A 21,980-nucleotide genomic window follows, 5' to 3' on the forward strand; every position below is an offset into this window, starting at 1 on the left:
AGTGGATCATTACACCTCAGGTATGGAATTAATCTGCAGATGCTCCAATTCAAGATGAGACCAAACTTTCTATGAACGTTTTAGAGCCACAACAAAGGTCAGAATTTGACCTGCAACAGATGCTGCCTTGTTTTCGATTCCGATTGTCAAAAATACATTTTGCTATGTCATAAACATATCGTAAAATGCTGCATACTGCTGAAAAGACGAAAAGTCTGAGCTTTACAGTATGCTCAGTCAGGTCCTTGAGCATAAAGGCCTAAATGTGCACACAAATATAAGGCTGATGAGTCCAGTAGTGTGGGACATGCTGCTGCTGGGACTATCAGCAGCTTCCCTGCTCCTCCCAGCCACCTCTATACTTCCACTCCATTCAAATTTAGTAGCAGCGGCCCCCTCTGTTGCCCTTCAAGTGGTTTACATGGTCCTGTGCCGGTGTAATTATGTTATCCTCCTCTTAGGGGTGTGGCTGAGGACAGAAATACAGCCGCTTATTTTCGCGACCACTTTTTCTTCAGCTTCATATCGCCTCTCCTCCTTGACATGTGGGTCTTCTTGGGTGTGCACTGCTGACCAAGGTTTCCAAGACTAATGTAAAAGTCATCTTTAATAACAAGGCACGGAGGGCCACCCGTTTTGACATGTTAGTTTTTCTTTCAGTCAAAGAGAAAGGGTGGAAAACAGAAATAGGTCCACAGGGCTGTGCAATGGGAATCACATTTGAGACCCACATCATAAGCTCACAAATAACCTATCAAGAAGGCCTATGGATGTCTCCAACGGCAAGTGTATAGAGTAAATAGTACAGAGCAGATAGCTACAGAAATATGGAAATATTCAGCCATGTTTAAACACAGCAAGACTCTAATGTAGTTTAATAAAAACAACCGCCTTACAGGTAACATCACCTCATTTAGCTGACGCGTTTATCCAAAGCAACTTACAATTGCTATATATGTCAGGGGTCGCACGCCTCTGGAGCAACTAGGGGTTAAGTGTCTTGCTCAGGGACACAATGGTGTCTCACAGTGGATTTGAAACTGGGTCTCTCACACCAAAGGCATATAGCCTATCCACTGCTCCATCACCACTCCAGGTAACAATCCTGCATTTCCCGGTTGTTCTTATCTGTGACACCACAATGGTAGAACGCGCTACCACATGCCATCAGAGCAGGGGCGTCCCTCTCTAACTTCAAGAAGCTCCTAAAAACTCATCTCTTCCGAGAACACTTTCTCTTATAACACCTCTAACCTGTAACATGCACTTCCTGTGCCCTTCTGCTTCTATCCCCTTACAATTCTCTTGTATTGATTGCACTTTTAACTCTTAGTTCTTTCCCTAGGTATTTTTTTTACCCAATTGATGCCATACATGCTCTTACTAGTATTTATTTCTGCACTTACTAGTATGTATTGTCAGTTGTAGATCTTGTGCTGGACTGACGCTCTGTTGATGCTTGTATGTTGTTCCTCAAATGTAAGTCGCTTTGGATAAAAGCGTCTGCCAAATGTTTAAATGTAATGTTAACATCTTAAGTAAAACAGTATTAGTAAAATATACTAGTCACACTATACAATACATATTGACCTTTTTTGAGGGTACTATTTATATTATATTAATGGATTACTACCATTTATGCATTATCAGCATTTCAGTGTGGATAAGGTGGATTACAATTTAATACAGTTTTATATTCTGTTGGGTAGTTTAATCTGTCACACTGCATCATATTTTATTGGATTGGTCATAGCCTATTCTGTATGCATAATATAAATATAACACTATAATAGCCTATATTGTGGAGTAAACGGTACAATATAAACGGATATTTTCAGGTAAAGTTCAAGTAGCCTACCTTCAAAAGTGTACAGTAAAACGTCAGTTAAAAGCCTAGTCCCAATTAGACACCTGTCCCTTTTACTGGCCTGGTCGTTCTTTGGATGTATAAAACCTGCTTGAGCTAGTTCTAAGCGCCACATTGTTAGATCGGTAGGATTCTCCACAATTCAATCGTTTAGAAACAAGGAGCACCGTGGTATAATTCATTCAGATTTACCGTTATGGTAAAGGTTGTCCGATGTAGAAATCTGTCTCAAATATAGGCAGAGTGATGCCAGTGATTTAAGCATATAAAAGCCGGAGCTATTAGGCCTAATTGAACTTTTACGGTAAGTAGAGTTACTTCCGCCAGTAAAAGCTTTAAGTGTAAATCTGTTAAATGTCTGGTCAGGATTACAGAGGATAAATCTTGAGTCAACATACCTGTAGCCTATCATTGTTGACTTTTGTTTTGGTAGGCTACTGTAACTTGTTTTATCCGTTGTCAGAAGAAGCAGAAGCTGAAGCAACAATTTATAGAGCTATAATCTCCATAAAATAATATGAATTCCATTTACATATTCAATAAATGAAGCTCTCTCCACTGAACATCTAAAAAGGTGAGTTTAATTCATGTAATAATAATAATAATAATAATACGTTTATTTAGTTAGCTATAGTTAGACTACTGTAGATAGCTTGGAGTTGGTTATTTCAGCTATATTAATAGTAGCTTAATGGCTACAAGGAAACAACTATCGCTAACAAATTAAAGTTTAATATCGACAATAATTGGATCTATTTTCTACATTTTGTATATTTTTCATGTTGGTTTGGTCCCTCAAGACTTATCTGTTCTGCTGTGAATGGTAATGACTCTGCTCATCCTTTCTTTCCATTAGGGACCTTGAGATGCTTTCAAATTGTAATTTTATGACTCAAAGTCCTACAAGTGACAATGTTTTTTGTTTTTACAAATGTCACAGTCTGATGTGTGTAGGATGATTCAGCCAATGTTAAAATACAGTTAAAATCACTGCGTTTGCTTCCATCTAGTGGATGATATTTGTTATCTTGCATCGGTGAGGAGGAGGCAACACAAATATGCCATTCCAATGCACCTGGCAATCCTCATCGAGATGGTCTCTATCCTTCTGCAGCCACCGAAACTCACAGTAGACCCAGTTTGTTTGTTTGTTTGTTTGTTTGTTTGTATGTATGCTTGATGACCGCATCGCTGTACTGAAACTGAACTGAGAAAAAAAGGTGGTGGCTACAAAGATAAATGTTGTGACACCAGCAACAGGTAGAGTCGCTTTTTTTTACATTCCTTACCTAGTAATACAACAACAAAAGGTTTCGTTTGTTCCTGGAGGAAGTGCGGAAGTTAGGCTACCTACCGCCTGTTCAAGAGCCGTCATGTCATTCTTTAGTCGGGCATATCGGTGAGCTGACCGAGAGCCGGTGGGATCATTCAATGACTGAGGCGTTTTTTTAATGCGGTAATTTACATGCAGCAGCTACTCGTCATGCCCGTCCACAGGAGGCAGGTAGGTGAAAATGACCCATACGTAACCTACTAATACAGAGATTTTATCGATACATAAGCTACTTTCAGCTTCTGTTATGTTACCACAGGCCTGCTGCCTTTTTCATGACTGCCAATACTGCACTTGTTAGACTAAATAGGTCCACCAGAGGCTCATTCCAGTGCTGTACGAGACACACCTTTACACATATCAAGACTAGACTGCATGGCAGTGCTTTAATCTGAATTAGGATTGAATGGGATGTTTGCACCACACTGGTATCATAACGTTGAGATTGTGTTGCTACGTCCTGTCCACTGTGTTAGCCTACATGTAACCATGTGTAGACTGCTCTGTTGAGTGAATAGCATGGGTTGGCATAATGGTGAGAGCACATCTACATGCCATGCTGTCCAGTCAGGGTGGATTAACCCTCTGCACTGACAGTCCTCCAAGGTGAGTCAGGATCACCACAGTCTATTCTCAGCACTGTGGCATTCATTGACACACCCCCGCGTCACAGTTTGACAGGATTCTTTTGTAGATGATAACCTTTCTGCATATTTTCACAAGCTTTTTTTAGTACAAATGAGTGGGATGACGAAACCAGTTGATCCCATATGGTAAAATCATTGTATATCATGTGTTTCATATCTTATTGGTGTGTACATTTGCCATAATTGTGTGGATGACTTCTCCTTGTGTTATTCTTATCAATATTTTCTTGTGTAGCCCAGTATAGAACTACTGGAATTAATGGGAGTGGTAAGAGAGAACGGCAATGAACAGACATCACTTCCTCCTGTGGTAAGAATGCATAATGTGTTGACAATCACAACATGCTAACTAATTTGCAGGTTAAGATCCATCCATTTAATGTCCGAAAGTCTGACTTTGGCATATCATTTTTTCCACACAGCACACTCCACTATCATATGACTATGTCCTGGTTGCCAAAACAAGTGATAAACAGGACAAACAGACTTTCAAGAAGCAAACTGAATATATTGTAGAACTGAAAAAAAAGAATCTTAAAGTCACAGTAAGTGTTCAATTAAACACCAGTTCTCTTAATTCTTTCTTTTCTTCATCACTCCTGGCTGAACATGTGTTGTAGAGGTCATGTGAGTCATTCATTTAACTTTAATTTATTCCTGTTAGGAAATTATAAATGAAGAGCTCGTCTTCTATGGGATTCAAGCGCCCAAAGAATTGTTTGAGAAGTACAGATATCTGCTCAAAGTGTCTGATGCTTGTAATTGGAGCTCGGATCAGAACGTTGTACCGCTCAGCACCAGGTAAAACATGTTGACATTTTAAACAAACAAGGATGCTATTTGAAGTATCTGGGATTGTTTGTGTGCCCCATATGTTACAAATGTGCATTTTCTCATGCAAAAGATCTCTGAAGCATATTAATACAATTAATATTTTGTGATAATAATATGTGATATTGTGATGAATGCATGAATGCGATATTCTAAATGATCTCTAATCACAGCTTTATCATTACTAAAAGGGCCATTTTCAAAGGCTCCATGGAAATTTGACTGAATTAATGAAGTTTTTAGTGTCTCTTGCTGCAAGTGATATCTTTCTTTGTTCCAGGATAAGGATTGTCCATTTCATCTTAAATCACACCCCTATCCATTCAGGAGGTGAGAAAGGCTTACTGTGTTTATAACCCTCCTCAGGTAACCAGACATCTAATCTTTATTCTTAAGCTTCTCACCTGTTATTCTCCCAGAGAGTCTGCGGGATCTTTTGAAGATGAATGTTTTTGAGGCAAGGTTCTGCCTGCATGAGGTAAAAATCCTAACATACATTAAAAGCCTTGCAATACTGTCACCATATCTGTCCTGATAGTTGTGCTATTAAAAGGACTAAAACAGTCAACGTGTGCTTTAAAGATTGTATGAATAAAGAATGAAAACAGTAGATTCAAGTAAAGTAGTCATGCATGAGAACATTTTCCTAATGACAGATGTGAATAATACCGTTAAAAACCAATATCTGCCATTGATTTCTGCATGTACACCCACACATCCTCATGTTAAAGATAGTGACACTATTATCTGATAAATATCTTCTTGTCATGTGGTTGCTAAAGTGTTTTGCTCTTCTTTTCCTTGTCTAAAAGTATGAAGTGAAACTTGGCAGTGGCCTTCCAAAGCAATAGATTGCTGCCAAAAAAAAAGTATTTCACAGAGATGCTATGCAGTTCATATTAATGCAGTGAGTCATTCAGCGCTGGGAGTAAGTGGGCATGTGTGTGAGCAACGAGCATACATTGATACATATGTGTACATATAAGCACGTACATGCGTGTTCTTCTGTTTACTTAATAACACTGTGGGAGGTGAAGTGGATGCCAGGAAATTAAAATGTAAATACATTTCCAAAGCTTATTCAAAATTTGTGCTTCTTCTTTTCAGAAAAGGAAACAGAGAGAACTGAAGGAGAGCTGGGCACGATGGACAGCCTGTCTCCAAGGGCAACCCATAACTGCTGTCAGGTTTGGAAAGCAACAGCGTATTCATTACTCTGTTTTTTTACAGGTGCAGTTATTGCAGCGTTATTGTTTTCCTGTGAAGTAGGTTCAAGTGTTAACAAGACAACAGCAAACATGTCACCTCCCTACGCAGGGTGCAGGCATTGTTTGGACTCATTATTTAAAATGATGTACAGTACTTAATGCTGATACAGATTCGAGTGGTTGCCTTTAGATTTAGTCCAAACAGCAGAATGCAATGCAAACATGCATCATGTTTCCAATTTTAAGTAAAAAAATGTGTGTGTGTGTGTGTGTGTGTGACATGTCTATTTATATTAGCTTTGAGATACAATTTCAGCTTTTTATTATAGCACCCACATTAGACCTATCAGCATACCATAGTGACAAGATCCACTATATAGCATTGCTCAGCATTTTGTAAAAATGTTGTCCTCATAACTTACTTATTTATTTTGTAATACAATACATCAAGAATACTAGAATTTTTGTTGTAAAATGTACAATTTATAAACTTTATATAACATAACTCAGATATTATAATTTGACTATAATTTAGCAAATATTGGTTTAGTACCACATACGGTTCTTAAGCATATGCCTTAAGCAGCACAACGTGTACATTGTGTGTATGACATTATAAACATGGACATATTATGAAGTACATTTACAGCAAAATAATATAAGTATAATGGACAAAATCTGTATGAAATTTGTTGCAAATATCATTGTATCTTCATATACACTCACTGGCCACTATAATAGGTACACCTTACTAGTACCGGGTTGCATACTTTCAACAAGGTGGTGGAAACATTCCTCAGAGTCTTTGGTCCACATTGACATAACAGCATCATGCAGTTGCTGCAGATTTGTTGGCTGCACATCCATGATGCAAATCTCCCACTCCACCACATCCCAAAGGGGCTCTATTGGATTGAGATCTGGTGACTGTGGAGGCCACTGGAGTACAGTGAACTCATTGTCATGTTCAAGAAATCAGTTTGAGAGACCGTACTCTATGATGCTATTTACAGAAGCCCAACAGTTCCCACCAAGAGCAAGCACTAGGCGACAGAGGCAGGGAAAACCTCGAGCAGAACCATGGCTCAGGGTGGGTGGCCATCTGCCTCGACCGGTTGGGGTGAAGGAGAGAGAGGGAGAGAGAGAGAGAGGGCAGGAGAGGAACAGAGAGAAAAAGAGAGGGATGGAAGGAGAGAGAGAGGGGAGGGAGGCAGCCTACACAATATACACACACAGTGGTACATACAGTAAAGGTGATGTTGCTATAGACTAAATGAAAAATGGTACAGATATTTATAGTAGTGTTAATGGTAACAGTCGTAATGTTAATGATTATAATAACAATAATAACAATAGGACTAGTAACAATAGTCGTTGCAGCAGAGGGTGTCGAGCAGGAACACGGGGGCAGCAGGTGACCCGCAGCCACAGATCCAGACTCCACAGCTCCAGAGCCAGAAAACCTGCAGGAAGTGATAGGAGGAGAGGGACGAGAAAGCACAAGACTACCAGAAAGGGGAGAAGTTGTGGTAGTAACATGCGATAATGGGATGAGGTTGCATACAGAGGGAGAGAAAGTAGAGGAGAGAGGAGCTCAGTGCATCATAGGAAATCCCCCGGCAGTCTAGGCCTATAGCAGCATAACTAAGGGATGGTTCAGGACTAGAAACAATGCTCATTTGGTACTAAGGTGCCTAAAGTGTGCCAAGAAAATATTCTCCACATCATTACACCACCACCACCGTTGATACAAGGCAGGATGGATTGATACTTTCATGTTTTTTACGCCAAATTCTGACCCTACCTTCTGAATGTCGCAGCTGAAATCGAGACTCATTAGACCAGGCAACGTTTTTCTAATCCTCTATTGTCCAATTTTGGTGAGCCTGTGTGAATTGTAGCCTCAGTTTCTTGTTCTTAGGCAATAGGAGTAGCACCCGGTGTGGTCTTCTGCTGCTGTAGCCCATCTGCTTCAAGGTTGTGCGTTCAGAGGTGGTTTTCTGCATACCTTGTTGGTTGTAACGAGTCATCTCAGACCAGTCTCCTCTGACCTCTGACATCATCAGCAAGGCATTTTTGTCCACACAACTGCCGCTCACTGGATATTTTCTTTTTTTTGCTTTAAACTCTAAAGATGGTTGTGTGTTAAAATCCCAGTAGATCAGCAGTTTCTGAAATACTCAGACCAGCCTGTCTGGTGCAAAACAACCATGCCACAATAATTTGAACAGGTGTACCTAATAAAATGGCCAGTGGCAAATGTGCAATGTATGTATGACATTTTTGTATGGGCATTATAGTGCACATCCGTGCCTCATGGGTTACATCATTTTCTCCTTGTGTGTGTGTGTGTGTGTGTGTGTTCTCATGTCAGGAACTACTTCGGGGAGAAGGTGGCCTTGTACTACCTGTGGTTGGGCTGGTACACATATCTGCTTATCCCGCCTGCTATCATTGGGGTCATAGTCTTCCTTTACGGCCTTGCCTACTTCAACAGCTCGCCTCTCATGTAGGTTTCTCCACAGATCCACAGTATCTGTGTCATAACAGAACATTTGCACTGTATTAAATAAAGTGCTCATTGTGTTGCAGAAAGGAGGTTTGCGAGGCTGACACGGTCATGTGTCCACTTTGTGACAATAGATGCAAAGTGTGGCAGCTCTCTGACACCTGTACATATGCCAAGGTACATCAGTGCATTTACAGCAGACTGCTTAATGGCCTACTTTGGTCTGTTTGTGCTCACTGCTGGGGTTGTCTTACAGGTGAGCCTGCTGTTCGATAATCATGGCACAGTGCTCTTTGCGATGTTCATGGCAGTGTGGGGTGAGTTCTGTGTGTCTATATGACATGATTATTCTTGTGTTGATAGAAATACTATTTTTCAGTATTCCTGTTTAAGATAGAAGAGTGTGATTTATCAGTCATATTTCCTGCAGATGCAATGTAGCCATTAAAACCCAAACAAAAAGTAAAATTTAATAAAAATAATTGAAAATTAGAGTGCAGAACTCTAGTACAGTACTGTCATTTATTCGCCCAAACATTTTTGGCTATACAGGACAACTTGTACAAACAATTGTTTTATCTGCCTCAAATGTATTTAATGAAACTGCTTGGATGGTTTTTATAATCACTGAGACATGTACTGCCAAGGAGATGCCACATCACTGAGAAAACCTACTCGTCCTGGCTTCTCACATCTTAATCAGCCCGCGCCATCTGGCCATGGGGGTGGTCAAGCAGTCATCTATAAGAACATATAAATGTACTCTCATTGCCTTATTCAGCTTTTCTGCTTTTAACACCTTTGTGGATTTTAAAATGTTTACAGACCACTTTCAGAACTCTCCTCATATCAAAGCTTGTAGAGAATAAGGATTCAGGCAAAATAACAATTTACTTTGACATTTATTAGCGCAGCTGTTGAAAGAGTATAGTTTACTACAACAACCACTGCGGTCTACAAAAAAGTAATAACATGAGTATATCAGCAGAAGTGTGTGAGGGAGAGGTGATGTAAAGAAAGAGAATTAAGAACAGAAAAGTGGAACACTGGTGTTGGTATGGCCAAAATGTGGCCAGCTGAATGGACGTCCTTTTACAATACTGATTTAAAACAAAAAGTAATACACTATAAATTTTCATTCACTGTCTGGAAAAAAAGACAACAAACCCAAACTATAATCAAAGTTTTCTTACTTCCCAAAACGTCAACACAATCCCCATCTTTGTAACTCTTAAAATTAGTTTTTATGACTGGCCATGTGTCAGTATACTATGACCAAAAGCTAAAATGTGGGTATATGGCACAATGCATACATTCCTTAAATGTTGTTAAACGTGAAATGGAGGCATGTCAATATTTTCATATATTCAGTGAAAGATTAATGCACAGCTGCCTTCCAAACTTCCCAAAAGTGGCAACAATTATTGTGGCTATGTAGATCTGTGTTTTCAAAAACTGTCACTGTGGCTCATTTGTCATATTGTTGTTCCAGTAGACTTTATGAACTCATATAAATCCCTGGTCTTCACAGCAACACTGTTTTTGGAGTTCTGGAAGAGACATCGGGCTTCCTATGTGTGCGAATGGAAAGTGTCTGATTGGTGTGAGGAGGAGGTATGATCAGTTTCATACATTTCATCCCATTTCAGTAATACCAGTTCAGTGATCACTGGAATTCATGGCTGTGTTTTCTTTTCTATAATGTATAACTGTAGGAGGAACTGATTCTGGAAATTGTGAACAACGTAAACTGTGAACCAAAACAATATAAGCACTCCTATCTGCGCAGCACTCTGGTTCTGATCTGTGTCACAGCTATGGTAGGGGTCTTGTCATTTTTACAATCTTCACATATAATATTTAAAGGGATTGTACATCTTTGGAGTTCAGATTAAAGTAAGAATCAGGTTGAAGTCGGGTAAGATTCAGGTTTAGGCATGTACAGTAGTTGAGGTTAGAATTAAAGGAGCAAAAAGATGTAGTTAATGGAGTCCCTCATACTGTAAGTAAGTGTTTTTGTATTTCCACAGATATTGGTGATAATTGGCCTGACACATGCCTTGGTGGTGTTCAGGGTAATTGCTGCAGTGCTCTTGGCTGAGGGATCATGGGAGTTCCTGAGCAACCACTCCAGCATAGGAGCAATGATGCTGGGGGCCGTCGTCCATTACCTTATCATCACTGTCATGACACGGGTACACAAGTCTCTAAATGTGCATCTCTGTAGCTTTTTATTCTCTGTGATTCTGACCATTACAACAGCCAGGAACACCAACGAACCAGCGGTATTGACGATCCTGGCAAACACTCCACTGCGGTTAAATAGCTGAGTTTCCCTACCAGTCAGTCAGAACTGAAGAAGTATCTTCAACCAAGTCTAGTTGCCCTTGACTTTAACCTTCGTTGGATAACTATGATCTGGATGACTGAGAATCTTCACAGACATTCTGACCATCTCTTTGTCTTTGCAGATCAACAGGATTGTAGCCATGAAGCTCTGTGAAATAGGTATGTTTATTCATTGTTTTTCATTTTTATATTGTAACAAATAGTCACACTAATAAGAATAATAATAATAACAATAATAATAATAATAATCTTTATTTGTAGAGCACTTTTCAAAAACAAGTTACAAAGTGCTTCAACAAGTGCAAAGACAACAATACAATACCCAAAAGACAACAATACAAGCAAGAAAACATTGAAAAGACCAAAATACATGTTTAAGATACATATAAAATTAGCAAAATAGAATAAAATAAAAGGGATAAAATAAAGTCAAATAAGATCGGGAAAGGCTCTCCTATAAAAGTATGTTTTAAGAAGGGACTTAAAAGAGTTCACTGACTCAGCCGACCTGATTTCCTCGGGCAGGCTGTTCCGGGCCCTGACTGCAAACGCTCTGTCCCCTTTAGTTTTCAGTCGAGACTCTGGAACAGACAACAGACCTCTGCCCGAGGATCTCAAGGTACGTGCTGGTGCGTATGGGACTAAAAGTTCAGAAATATAACAAGGCGAGAGGCCATGAAGAGCTTTAAAAGTGATCAATAAAATTTTAAAGTCAATTCTAAGCTAAAATAGGGGTGATGTGGTCATATTTCTTTGTTCTGGTTAAAAGCCTGGCAGCTGAGTTCTGGACAGTCTGGAGTCGATCAGTAGATTTTTGGGTTAAACAGGTGAAAAGGCTGTTGCAATAATCCAGGCGTGATGAGATGAAGGCGTGTAAAATGGTCTCGGTGTCCTTAAAAGTAAATAGATAGATCGAATTTTTGCTATATTTCTAAGTTGATAAAAACATGATTGAACAAGCTTTGTGGTGTGCTGCTCGAAATTTAAATTACTATCAAACCAGACACCAAGGTTCTTTGCAACAGGCTTAATGTGATTTACTGCTGGGACCCGATGACCAGGATTTCTGTTTTGTCTGAGTTCAGCTGGAGGAAATTATTTGACATCCTTTTTTTAACTTCACAAAGGCAGTTGTTAAGTGAACTCAGCATTCCAGGATCTGTGGATCTGACGGCAAGTACATTTGTGTGTCATCAGCATAAATATGAAAAGAAATGCCATGTTTATGGATAATATGTCCAAGGGGAAGCAGATACAAGGAAAACAAAATGGGTCCTAAGACCCACCCCTGAGGCACACCATAATTAACTGGACAGAACAAAGAGACATAGTTGTTTACAGACACGCAAAACTTCCTATTTGACAGGTAGGATGAAAACCATTCTAAGGCAGTACCAGAGATCACCACCCAGTGCCTCAGTCTGTCTAACATGATGTTGTGATCAATGGTGTCAAAAGCAGCACTAAGGTCCAGGAGTACCAGGACTGAACACAGACCTTCATCAGCAGACATTAAAAGGTCATTGGTGACTTTAAGCAGGACAGTCTCAGTGCTGTGGTACTTCTTGAAACTTTTCAAATAATTTGTTATTTTCCAGTACAGTGAGCAATTGTTTGGACACAATTCTTTCTAGAATCTTTGCAATAAAAGGCAGTTTTGAAATTAAAATGTTGTGGGAGGGAGGGATCTAAACCAGGTTTCTTTAAAAGCGGGTTCACGCAAGCCGTTTTAAAATAATCAGGGACACAACCAGTAGATAGGGAGCTGTTTAAAAACAGAGATCAAATGGGGCCCAACAGAATCCATTACTTTCATTAAAACCTTTTTAGGTATTACATCAAGTGGGCTCATGTTTATAGGAAGATTTAAATGTTATCTTTAAAACATCTTCCTTTTAAAATATAATTCAGCATTAGAACATGTTAAATGAGCAGTTATTTGAATTTTACAGTTGTCAGTGTGGTGGGCAGTGAGAATAGGCAAACAAATGCAGGGAGGATGAAGTAGGAAGGCAGGTAATCAGACAGGAAGCAGGTCAGACACACAGATAACAGACAGATCCAATCCAATGTCCACTGAGAAATTGCCTCATGGTGGAAGTGCCTCGTGGACTTTTGACCCCTTTCTGCAGACTTATTCCCAACTTTTAACCCACAAATCAGCATTCATATGTTAAAAACAATTGCTGTAGAAATCCAAAACTATTTTTAAAAACTGCCATGGACAAATTTACATATACATAGCAGCAATTTCTTTATTATATAAAGGAATTATCATGTTCATGAACAAACCACAGCTTTCAGGGCTTAACGTGGACATTGTAACTGGCACACCATATACACTCATTGGGAAGATGAGAGGCGAGGGGCACTTGTAAAGACATGTAATAGGTGGTATTCTGAAGAGGGAAACTCACTGAGGGCAACTAGAGGGAAGGCGAGGCATGACTGGATGTAAACTGTTTCAGAACAAACCATTCAGTAGGAGTGGAAAGAGACTGAGTCTGAGGTTGAAGAGGAAAAAGATGTGCAGGAATCATCATGAAATTATGGGCTGTTATGAGGGGCACTGCTTTAAGATCTACTCTGTTGGTCCTCTAATGTAGAGCAAAATTTCTCATCCTGGGGCTCAGAACCGCCGAAGGTTCATAAGATAAATCTGAAGGTTTTCAAGATAAATAACAAAATGGGGGGAAATTCGAGTGTTTACTATTTTAATGTGAAATGCTAGAGGTTTGGCTGCTTAGGCCACTAAAAATTACCCAAATGAATCTTTAGATTTGAACACTCAAAAGTATATATTTTATATTGTGCATCAGCATCAGATTATTTAAATAAAATGTAATATAGAGGTAATAACATAATAGATGGAAAATTGAAATTCTATAGTAGGATGTCTCTCAAGTGTGTGCAATTGTGCCATCAACTGACCAAATAGTGAACTGCATGAACACTGACATGAAGTCTGTCTTCACCAGAGAAAACAAGATCGTTTGCTGCCACGGAGAAGAATTTCACAGTCAAGATGTTCACCTTCCAGTTCTTCACCTATTTTTCCTCCCTCTTCTACGTAGCCTTTTTTCTTGGCAGGTAATGAGTTAAATTAAATTAATATCAAACCTTAAAGAAATCATTCTCCTTATTCTCCTTGATGTCATAACCTCATGGCCTTGTAAGTAGTGGCCGAGCGATATGGGTTTATAAATGGTCTATGCCGATATTTAGAGAGCAAGTGCAGCCGATGGCCAATACAAAATGCTGAAATCAAAACAAAGAAAAGCCATTCCATGCAGAGTACAATCTAACATACATGGTTATCTTTGCCAGTAACATGTTGTTTTAGATGGAATTTTTATTAATTACTGAAATAGAAAAAATGCATTGGGTTATGCTGTAGATCTTAGAACGTGACAGGTGTTTAAGGGAGAGTGGGGTACAGTTCGTCAGAAGTGACAATATTTAGCAACATTATTCCCTACAGTATAACTAAATATTTAACACTAGCCAATAATGGTTTTAGATTAGATTTGCTGTCATTTAGGTTGATATATATCAGCCTCGTGAGTACAGGTATCGGCCGATGCCAATTATTTCAAAATGGCAGATATTGGCTCGATTAATCGGACTAATAAAGACTTTTTTTTTTGTAACATACATGACAGGATAAATGGCCATCCTGGTGGTTACGTCCGAATTGCAGGGAAATGGAGGCTAGAGGAGGTGAGTAACATAAATACTGTGTGTATCCCATTAAGAATGACTAAATTACCATTTTAAAGCAAAAATTGCTATTTTACATTTGAATATTAAATCTGATTGCATCCAAAAAGTGCCACTCTCCCCTTTACAGTGTCATCCTAGTGGATGTCTCACAGACCTGTTCATCCAAATGGCAATCATAATGGTACTCAAGCAAACCATCAGCAATGTCTTTGAGTTCACTGGCCCGTAAGTATAAATCAGATTTGTGATTATACACTGTACATGTGCGCTGTATAATTCATTTTACTTAACGTTGGGTCCAGGATTTTAAAAGCTGTCTCTTGTTTGCATCAGTGTGCTCTGCAGGTGGCTGAAGAGAAAAAGGACCCAGAAGCTGCAGAGGAAATGTGCCCACTGCTACCTAAAAGATGAATCAGAGGGAAAACTCTGCGCTGAACTGTGTGATAACTGTAAGCTTCGAGACTGGCTCAGCAACTACCGTCTCAATGATGTTGACTCCTTCAGCCTCTTCAATGAGTTTCTGGAGATGGGTATGAACTCTGCTTAATGCTTTAACAACAATAATTAGACACAAATACTGGACTGGTTATGGCAAATCATATTGTTTTTTGATCTCTCCCTAGTGATCCAGTTCAGCTTTACCACCATATTTGTGGCAGCATTTCCTCTTGCTCCTCTGCTAGCCCTCATTAATAATATCATTGAAATACGCTTGGATGCCATTAAAATGGTCACTCTGGAGCGCAGAATGGTTCCCAAGAAAACCAACGATATTGGTGAGGGTTACATTTGAACTTTTTAAGTTGTTAAACTGTAGTTTGCCTGTTTATACTGCAGGTAAAATTCTCCTCACGCCAATGTTTCCTTTCCTCAGGTGTGTGGATAGACGTGTTGGAGGCTATTGGTGTCTTAGCTGTCATTGCGAACGGGCTGGTCATCGGTGTTTCTTCAGACTTCATCCCTCGATTGGTTTACAAATACCGCTATGGCCCGTGTGCCAATGGCACAGTAACAGATATTGAGTGAGAATGTGCTTTCTTCTAGAAAATGTTTATGTTTTGTCGTGTGCAACACTCACTTTAATTAAATCCTTCTGTTTTTCAAGCTGCATGGCTGGCTACATCAACAACTCTCTCTCCATTGCACGAATGGATGACCAGAACATACACAATGAGTTTTCAGCAGATCAGATGGTCACTCATAGTGGCTTGAATGTCTCTTCCTGCAGGTTTGTTTTATTTTAATCTTATTTGTCTTCCACAACTGAAAAGATATTTAACTGGCACAATTCTGACATTTAAGTTAGGTTTTGGAGAAACAAAAGTCAAAACATATAATTTGAGAAAAAATTGAACAATTTGAGAACGAATTTCAGTCAAAAGCACCACCAGTGTTAATAACACTTCAATGTTCACACTCAACTGTTATCCTGGTAGTATTGCATTGTGACCGTTCCTTTGAGGACTGTGTAACTTTCAGGTAATAGAAGTGCTATATAAAGTTTACATTCTTCTTAAAAATGGTTGTCCATCACTGCAGCTGGTACCCACAATCTTCCCCTGTGCTGACATAAAAAAAAAAATACTGATGTGGAGATGACATCTGTGTTCTGGTCTGTTTTCCTTTCCTTCACAGCTATAAAGACTACAGGAGCAATGAGGACTACAATTTTACCCCACAGTTTTGGCTAATTTTAGCTGTGCGCTTTGCATTTGTCATTCTGTTTGAGGTAAGCTTTGACCAAACCATGCACCCAACATAAAACCCCCTAAATCCTCCCCACTCACTGTATGTTTAATTTGTCACAGATAGATTTCAGAACAGTGAGCTGGGCTATAAGGAAATCAGGCAGTGTGATTAATCAAACCACATTTTCACAGCTATAAAAGGAGATAACATTCATTTTCCTCTCTGCTTGCAGCACGTTGTCGTCATATGCAAGTTCATTGCAGCCTGGTTTGTACCGAGCGCTCCCATGCAGGTCAAGAATAATAGACTCTTTGATAAACTCAACAGACTAAAACAGGAACTCAGGTGAGTCTCAAATAATATGTGGATAGTACAATCCTACTAATTTGTTTTCATACATTACATCCCATTTCAATAATACCAGCTCGGGGATCATTGGAATTCATTGTGTTTTTTTCTACTATATTTAACTGTAGGAGGAACTGATCCTGGAAATTGTGAACAATGCAAACTGTAAACAAAAAATATAGCACTCCTATCTGTCCAGCACTCTGGTTCTGATCTGTGTCTATGCTGGGTGGGGGGAGGGGGGGGGGGGGGAGAGCACTGGACTGGTGCTCGATATTGGAATCAGTATCAGGAGAGAAAAAGTAGGATTGGTGCATCTCAAGCCCAAACATGAACTGCATGTTTCTGATAAGCAAATTAAAAATTTAAGTTAAACTTTTTCCTTACTGTCAGACACAAGGTGCTCCTGCTATGTATGTGGTTATACCGAGAGCAAGATAGGCATCATCAAACTTTGAGTTTGACTGATGAGTTTGGTTGATTAGCATACTTTACTTATTTCCCTGTCAAAAGTCTGCCTATCTTGTGCTTTACACTGTCGTTTTGCTGGCTGAAAAAATCTAGCTAAGCTGGATCTTGATAGCCTTTCTAGCATCAGATCTCTCCTTTCTCTAATGAATCAGATTCATAGACCTTTGTCAGCAGCAAACAAGTCAAAATGTTTCCTCCGAAAAAGTTCTACTCAATTTTAGTTTCACTCCCTTTGTCATGAAGCCTCCCCCCTTTTTGGGAACCACCAAGAACCTTAAAATGTTATCCCACTGTTATTAGCACTTCGCTGTGATGTCTTTCTTCAGAAAGCAAATGGTGCTTCATGATAGATTTACAACACAGCCAGCATTACTCTTCCTGACTCTTCATGAATTAATTCTAAGACGTATATATTTTAAAATGAATATTCCACCCACATTTAATGGTACCTTTACTTTGAAATATTTAACTGAAATGTAATCACCTGATGACTCATAACTACAAATCTGGCATTTGTAGTTTGTAATATGTTTATTATATTTGGTTGTACCAGAGACAACATTTGGAAGTCTGTTTTTGAGATGTGCTTTGCATTGTTGTGACCACATTGACATAGATGCTGCAACTAACCCCAACTAACTTGCTTTTCTTACAGTTCATTTGAAGCATGACAGCATTCAGACACTTTAATGTTGCCCATATTTCCCTGAGAACATGAACCCAGTGTCGCCTTGTGCATTAGTATCCAGACTATCACAGTGTTGAGTCAACTTCAGAGCCATTAATCATCTCTCTGAAGAGTTCAGACAGAGGGCTCTCACTCCCTTTTATTGTTTGCAGTCAAATGTTAAGTGCTGGCTATCTGGATTCTCGTCTGTGAAATGGACTTCTTGGACAAAACAAGTGTACAGTAACTGATTTTACTGACCATGTCTTTCATGAAATTATTCTTATTCTATTTTAAGAATGTACTGACAGCTTGTTGGATCTCTATATTTGTGAGACGTATGTGAGTGTTTATATTGAAAGCCTGAAGATAATTTATACTGCTACTGCTCTCACAGTACCGATTGTGTGTTACGATGTTGCCTTATATTGTAAAACAGCTGATGAATGTCATTACTGCAGACAGAATGTGATGGTGTCTTTTGTAAAACAGACACAAGAATGTTTTGCATTATAATATTTTCTATTATTAAATAAAAGAGGAAACTTTTGGGCCTCATGTAATGTCTTAAATTGAAGTTTGTCAATTAAAAAGTGTGTCACAGTTGAGATTTTGTGTTGGTGCCATATGTATTTCAATAATGGCTACTTTCATGTCTGTGCTGTCTTCAGGACTTCAGCTGTTATTGAGGACACTGAGGTCATACCCTTCTTTTCCATTGATTATGGGAATTTGGGGGATATAATGACCGGCGGAGAACTTGTTCTGTTATTTCTTAGTCTCAATATTTTTAGACTTAGATTTTTTTATGTACAAAATATAACAAAATGTATCCACCTGGAATGTATTCCTAGCAGTTCAATTTCAATTCAATTTTATTTATATAGCGCCAAATCACAACAACAGTTATCTCACAGCGCTTTTCATAAAAGAGCAGGTCTAGACTGTACTCTGTGATGATATTTACAGAAGCCCAACAGTTCCCACCAAGAGCAAGCACTAGGCGACAGAGGCAAGGAAAAACTTCCTTTTAAGAGGCAGAAACCTCGAGCAGAACCATGGCTCAGGGTGGGCGGCCATCTGCCTCGACCGGTTGGGGGTGAAGGAGAGAGAGAGGGAGAGAGAGAGAGAGCGCAGGAGAGGAATAGAGAGAAAAAGAGGGATGTAAGGAGAGAGAGAGGGGAGGGAGGCAGCCTACACAATATACACACAGAGGTACAGACAGTGAAGGTGATGTTGCTATAGACTAAATGAAAAATGGTACAGATATTTATAATAGTGTTAATGGTAACAATCATAATGTTAATGATTATAATAACAATAATAACAATAAGACTAGCAACAATAGTCGTTGCAGCAGAGGGTGTCGAGCAGGAACACGGGGGCAGCAGGTGACCCGCAACCACAGATCCAGACTCCACAGCTCCAGAGCTAGAAAACCTGCAGGAAGTGATAGGAGAGAGGAGAGAGACGAGAAAGCACAAGACTACCAGAAAGGGGAGAAGTTGTGTTAGTAACATGCAATAATGGGATGAGGTTGCATACAGAGGGAGAGAAAGTAGAGGAGAGAGGAGCTCAGTGCATCATAGGAAATCCCCCAGCAGTCTAGGCCTATAGCAGCATAACTAAGGGATGGTTCAGGACTCACCTGAGCCAGCCCTAACTATAAGCTTTATCAAAGAGGAAAGTCTTAAGCCTACTCTTAAATGTGGAGATGGTGTCTGCCTCCTGAACCCAAACTGGAACCTGGTTCCACAGGAGAGGAGCTTGATAGCTGAACGCTCTGGCTCCTAGTCTACTTTTGGAGACTCTAGGAACCACAAGTAACCCTGCATTCTGGGAGCGCAGTGCTCTGGTGGGGTAGTAAGGTACTATGAGCTCTTTAAGATAAGATGGTGCCTAACCATTAAGAGCTTTGTAGGTAAGAAGAATGATTTTAAATTCTATTCTGGATTTTACTGGAAGCCAATGCAAAGAAGCTAAAACAGGAGAAATGTGATCTCTTTTCCTGGTTCCTGTCAGAACACGTGCTGCAGCATTCTGGATCAGCTGAAGAGTCTTAATGGACTTTTTCGAGCAGCCTGATAATAAGGAATTGCAGTAATCCAGCCTAGAAGTAACAAATGCATGGACTAGTTTTTCTGCATCATTTTTAGACAGGATGTTCAATGCAATATTACGTAGGTGAAAAAAGGCGGTCCTTGAAATTTGCTTAATGTGAGACTTAAACGACATGTCCTGATCAAAGATAACTCCAAGATTCCTCACAGTGGTGCTGGAGGCCAGGGCGATGCCATCCAGGGAAACTATATCTTTAGATAATGCGTCACGGAGGTGCTTAGGCCCCAGAGCAATAACTTCAGTTTTATCTGAGTTTAACATGAGAAAATTACAGGTCATCCAGGTTTTAACATCCTGAAGGCACATTTGAAGTTTAGCTAACTGATGAGTTTCATCTGGCTTGATCGATAGATATAACTGAGTATCATCTGCATAACAATGAAAGCTTATGGAATGTTTCCTGATAATATTGCCTAAAGGAAGCATATATAAAGTGAAGAGGATTGGTCCGAGGACAGATCCTTGAGAAACTCCATGACTAACTTTGGCATGCATGGAGGACTCATCGTTAACATGTACAAACTGAAATCGATCTGATAAATAGGACTTAAACCAGCTTAGAGCGGTTCCTTTAATGCCCATGAAATGTTCCAGTCTCTGCAATAGGATCTGATGGTCAATGGTATCAAATGCAGCACTAAGATCTAATAAAACCAGTACAGAGACAAGTCCTTTGTCTGATGCAATAAGGAGGTCGTTAGTAATTTTCACCAGTGCTGTCTCTGTGCTATGATGAGCTCTAAATCCTGACTGAAAATCCTCAAATAAACTATTGCTCTGTAGAAAGTCACACAGCTGTTTAGCAACTGCTTTCTCCAGGACCTTAGAGAGAAATGGAAGGTTAGATATAGGTCTATAGTTTGCTAAAACATCCGGATCAAGTTTGGGCTTTTTCAGAAGAGGTTTAATTACAGCTACTTTAAAGTACTGTGGTACATAGCCTGTTGATAAAGATAGATTGATCATATCTAGTATAGAGGTGCTGACTAAGGGTAAAACATCTTTAAGCAGCCTAATCGGGATGGGGTCTAAGAGGCAAGTTGATGGTTTAGATGAAGAAATTATTGAAGTTAGTTGGTAAAGATTGAGGGAAGCAAAACAGTCTAAACATGTATCTGGTTCTACAGCTGTTTCTAAGGTTCCTGAGTTAAGAGATAAGTCGGTGCCAGTTGAGGGCAGGTCTTGGTGAATTTTGTCTCTAATAGCTAGAATTTTATCATTAAAGAAGCTCATGAAATCGTAACTACTGAGAGCTATGGGAATACTTGGCTCAATAGAGCTGTGACTCTCTGTCAGCCTGGCTACAGTGCTGAAAAGAAACTTTGGGTTGTTCCTATTTTCCTCTATTAATGACGAGTAGTACGCTGCTCTAGCATTACGGAGGGCCTTCCTATAAGTTTTAAGACTATCTTGCCAAATTAAACGAGAATTTTCCACTTTGGTGGAACGCCAATTCCTCTCAAGTTTCCGCGATATTTGCTTTAATTTGCGAGTTTCAGTATTATACCATGGAGCTAACCGTCTTTGTTTTAGTATTTTCTTTTTTAGAGGGGCTACAGAGTCGAGTGTCATTCGCAGCGAGCCTGCAGCACTATCAACAAGATGATCGATTTGGGAGGGACTGAAATTAGCATAGGAGTCCTCCGTTACTTTGTGACTAGATAATGTATTTAGAGCTGATGGAATCGCATCCTTAAATTTAGCTATAGCACTATCAGACAGACATCTTGTATAGAAATTTTTGCCCAATGGCGAGTAGTTCAGCAATACAAACTCAAAAGTTATCAAACAGTGGTCGGACAAAGAGGGATTCTGTGGGAACACCACTAAATATTCAATTTCAATACCATACACCAAAACAAGGTCGAGGGTGTGGTTAAAACAGTGAGTCGGTTCATGAACACTCTGAGAGAAGCCAATGGAATCTAACAGAGAGATAAACGCAGTACTAAAGCTGTCATTCTCAACGTCCACATGAATATTAAAGTCCCCTACAATAATAACTTTGTCCGTTTTAAGGACTAAAGTTGACAAAAACTCTGCAAATTCAGAACTGTGTGGACAGTTTCACCATAATGTACGTTGATACAATGTAAATAAAAAGTTGAACACTATACCACTAGCTAATAAGGCACCCTTTACATAGAGTTTTAGACTTGTACAAGTTTACTTTATTAATAGCAAATAAATACATTTTCTCATGCTTTATACAGGTGC

At 39.4% G+C, this 21,980-nt stretch overlaps 1 protein-coding gene across 3 annotated transcripts; it reads left to right on the forward strand.

Moving 5' to 3' along the window:
- Positions 1-2,926: 2,926 nt before the first annotated feature.
- On the forward strand, positions 2,927-18,246 carry LOC119893888 (anoctamin-9). 3 transcript variants are annotated; one of them, XM_038706274.1, is made up of 25 exons: positions 2,927-3,127; positions 3,255-3,371; positions 4,083-4,157; positions 4,270-4,392; positions 4,512-4,648; positions 4,959-5,008; positions 5,098-5,156; positions 5,786-5,865; positions 8,261-8,395; positions 8,479-8,572; positions 8,652-8,712; positions 9,927-10,009; positions 10,111-10,215; positions 10,426-10,590; positions 10,867-10,903; positions 13,723-13,834; positions 14,407-14,464; positions 14,595-14,692; positions 14,801-14,997; positions 15,091-15,243; positions 15,342-15,489; positions 15,573-15,695; positions 16,103-16,196; positions 16,389-16,501; positions 17,631-18,246. In XM_038706274.1, exons 2-25 carry the CDS (start codon positions 3,333-3,335, stop codon positions 17,644-17,646), a joined length of 2,355 nt encoding a protein of 784 aa, XP_038562202.1. In that variant the 5' UTR covers positions 2,927-3,127; positions 3,255-3,332; the 3' UTR covers positions 17,647-18,246. The 3 variants fall into 3 exon arrangements, with proteins under 3 accessions (XP_038562202.1, XP_038562205.1, XP_038562204.1); XM_038706277.1 differs by lacking the exon at positions 3,255-3,371; XM_038706276.1 differs by lacking the exons at positions 2,927-3,127; positions 17,631-18,246 and adding an exon at positions 16,633-17,614 and having other exon boundaries at positions 3,134-3,371.
- Positions 18,247-21,980: the final 3,734 nt, after the last annotated feature.

Source organism: Micropterus salmoides, unplaced genomic scaffold (assembly GCF_014851395.1).
Source record: "Micropterus salmoides isolate LMB-PRFRI ecotype aquatic unplaced genomic scaffold, ASM1485139v1 Ms_hic_scaffold_8, whole genome shotgun sequence".
In the NCBI taxonomy this organism is placed as follows: Eukaryota; Metazoa; Chordata; class Actinopteri; order Centrarchiformes; family Centrarchidae; genus Micropterus; species Micropterus salmoides.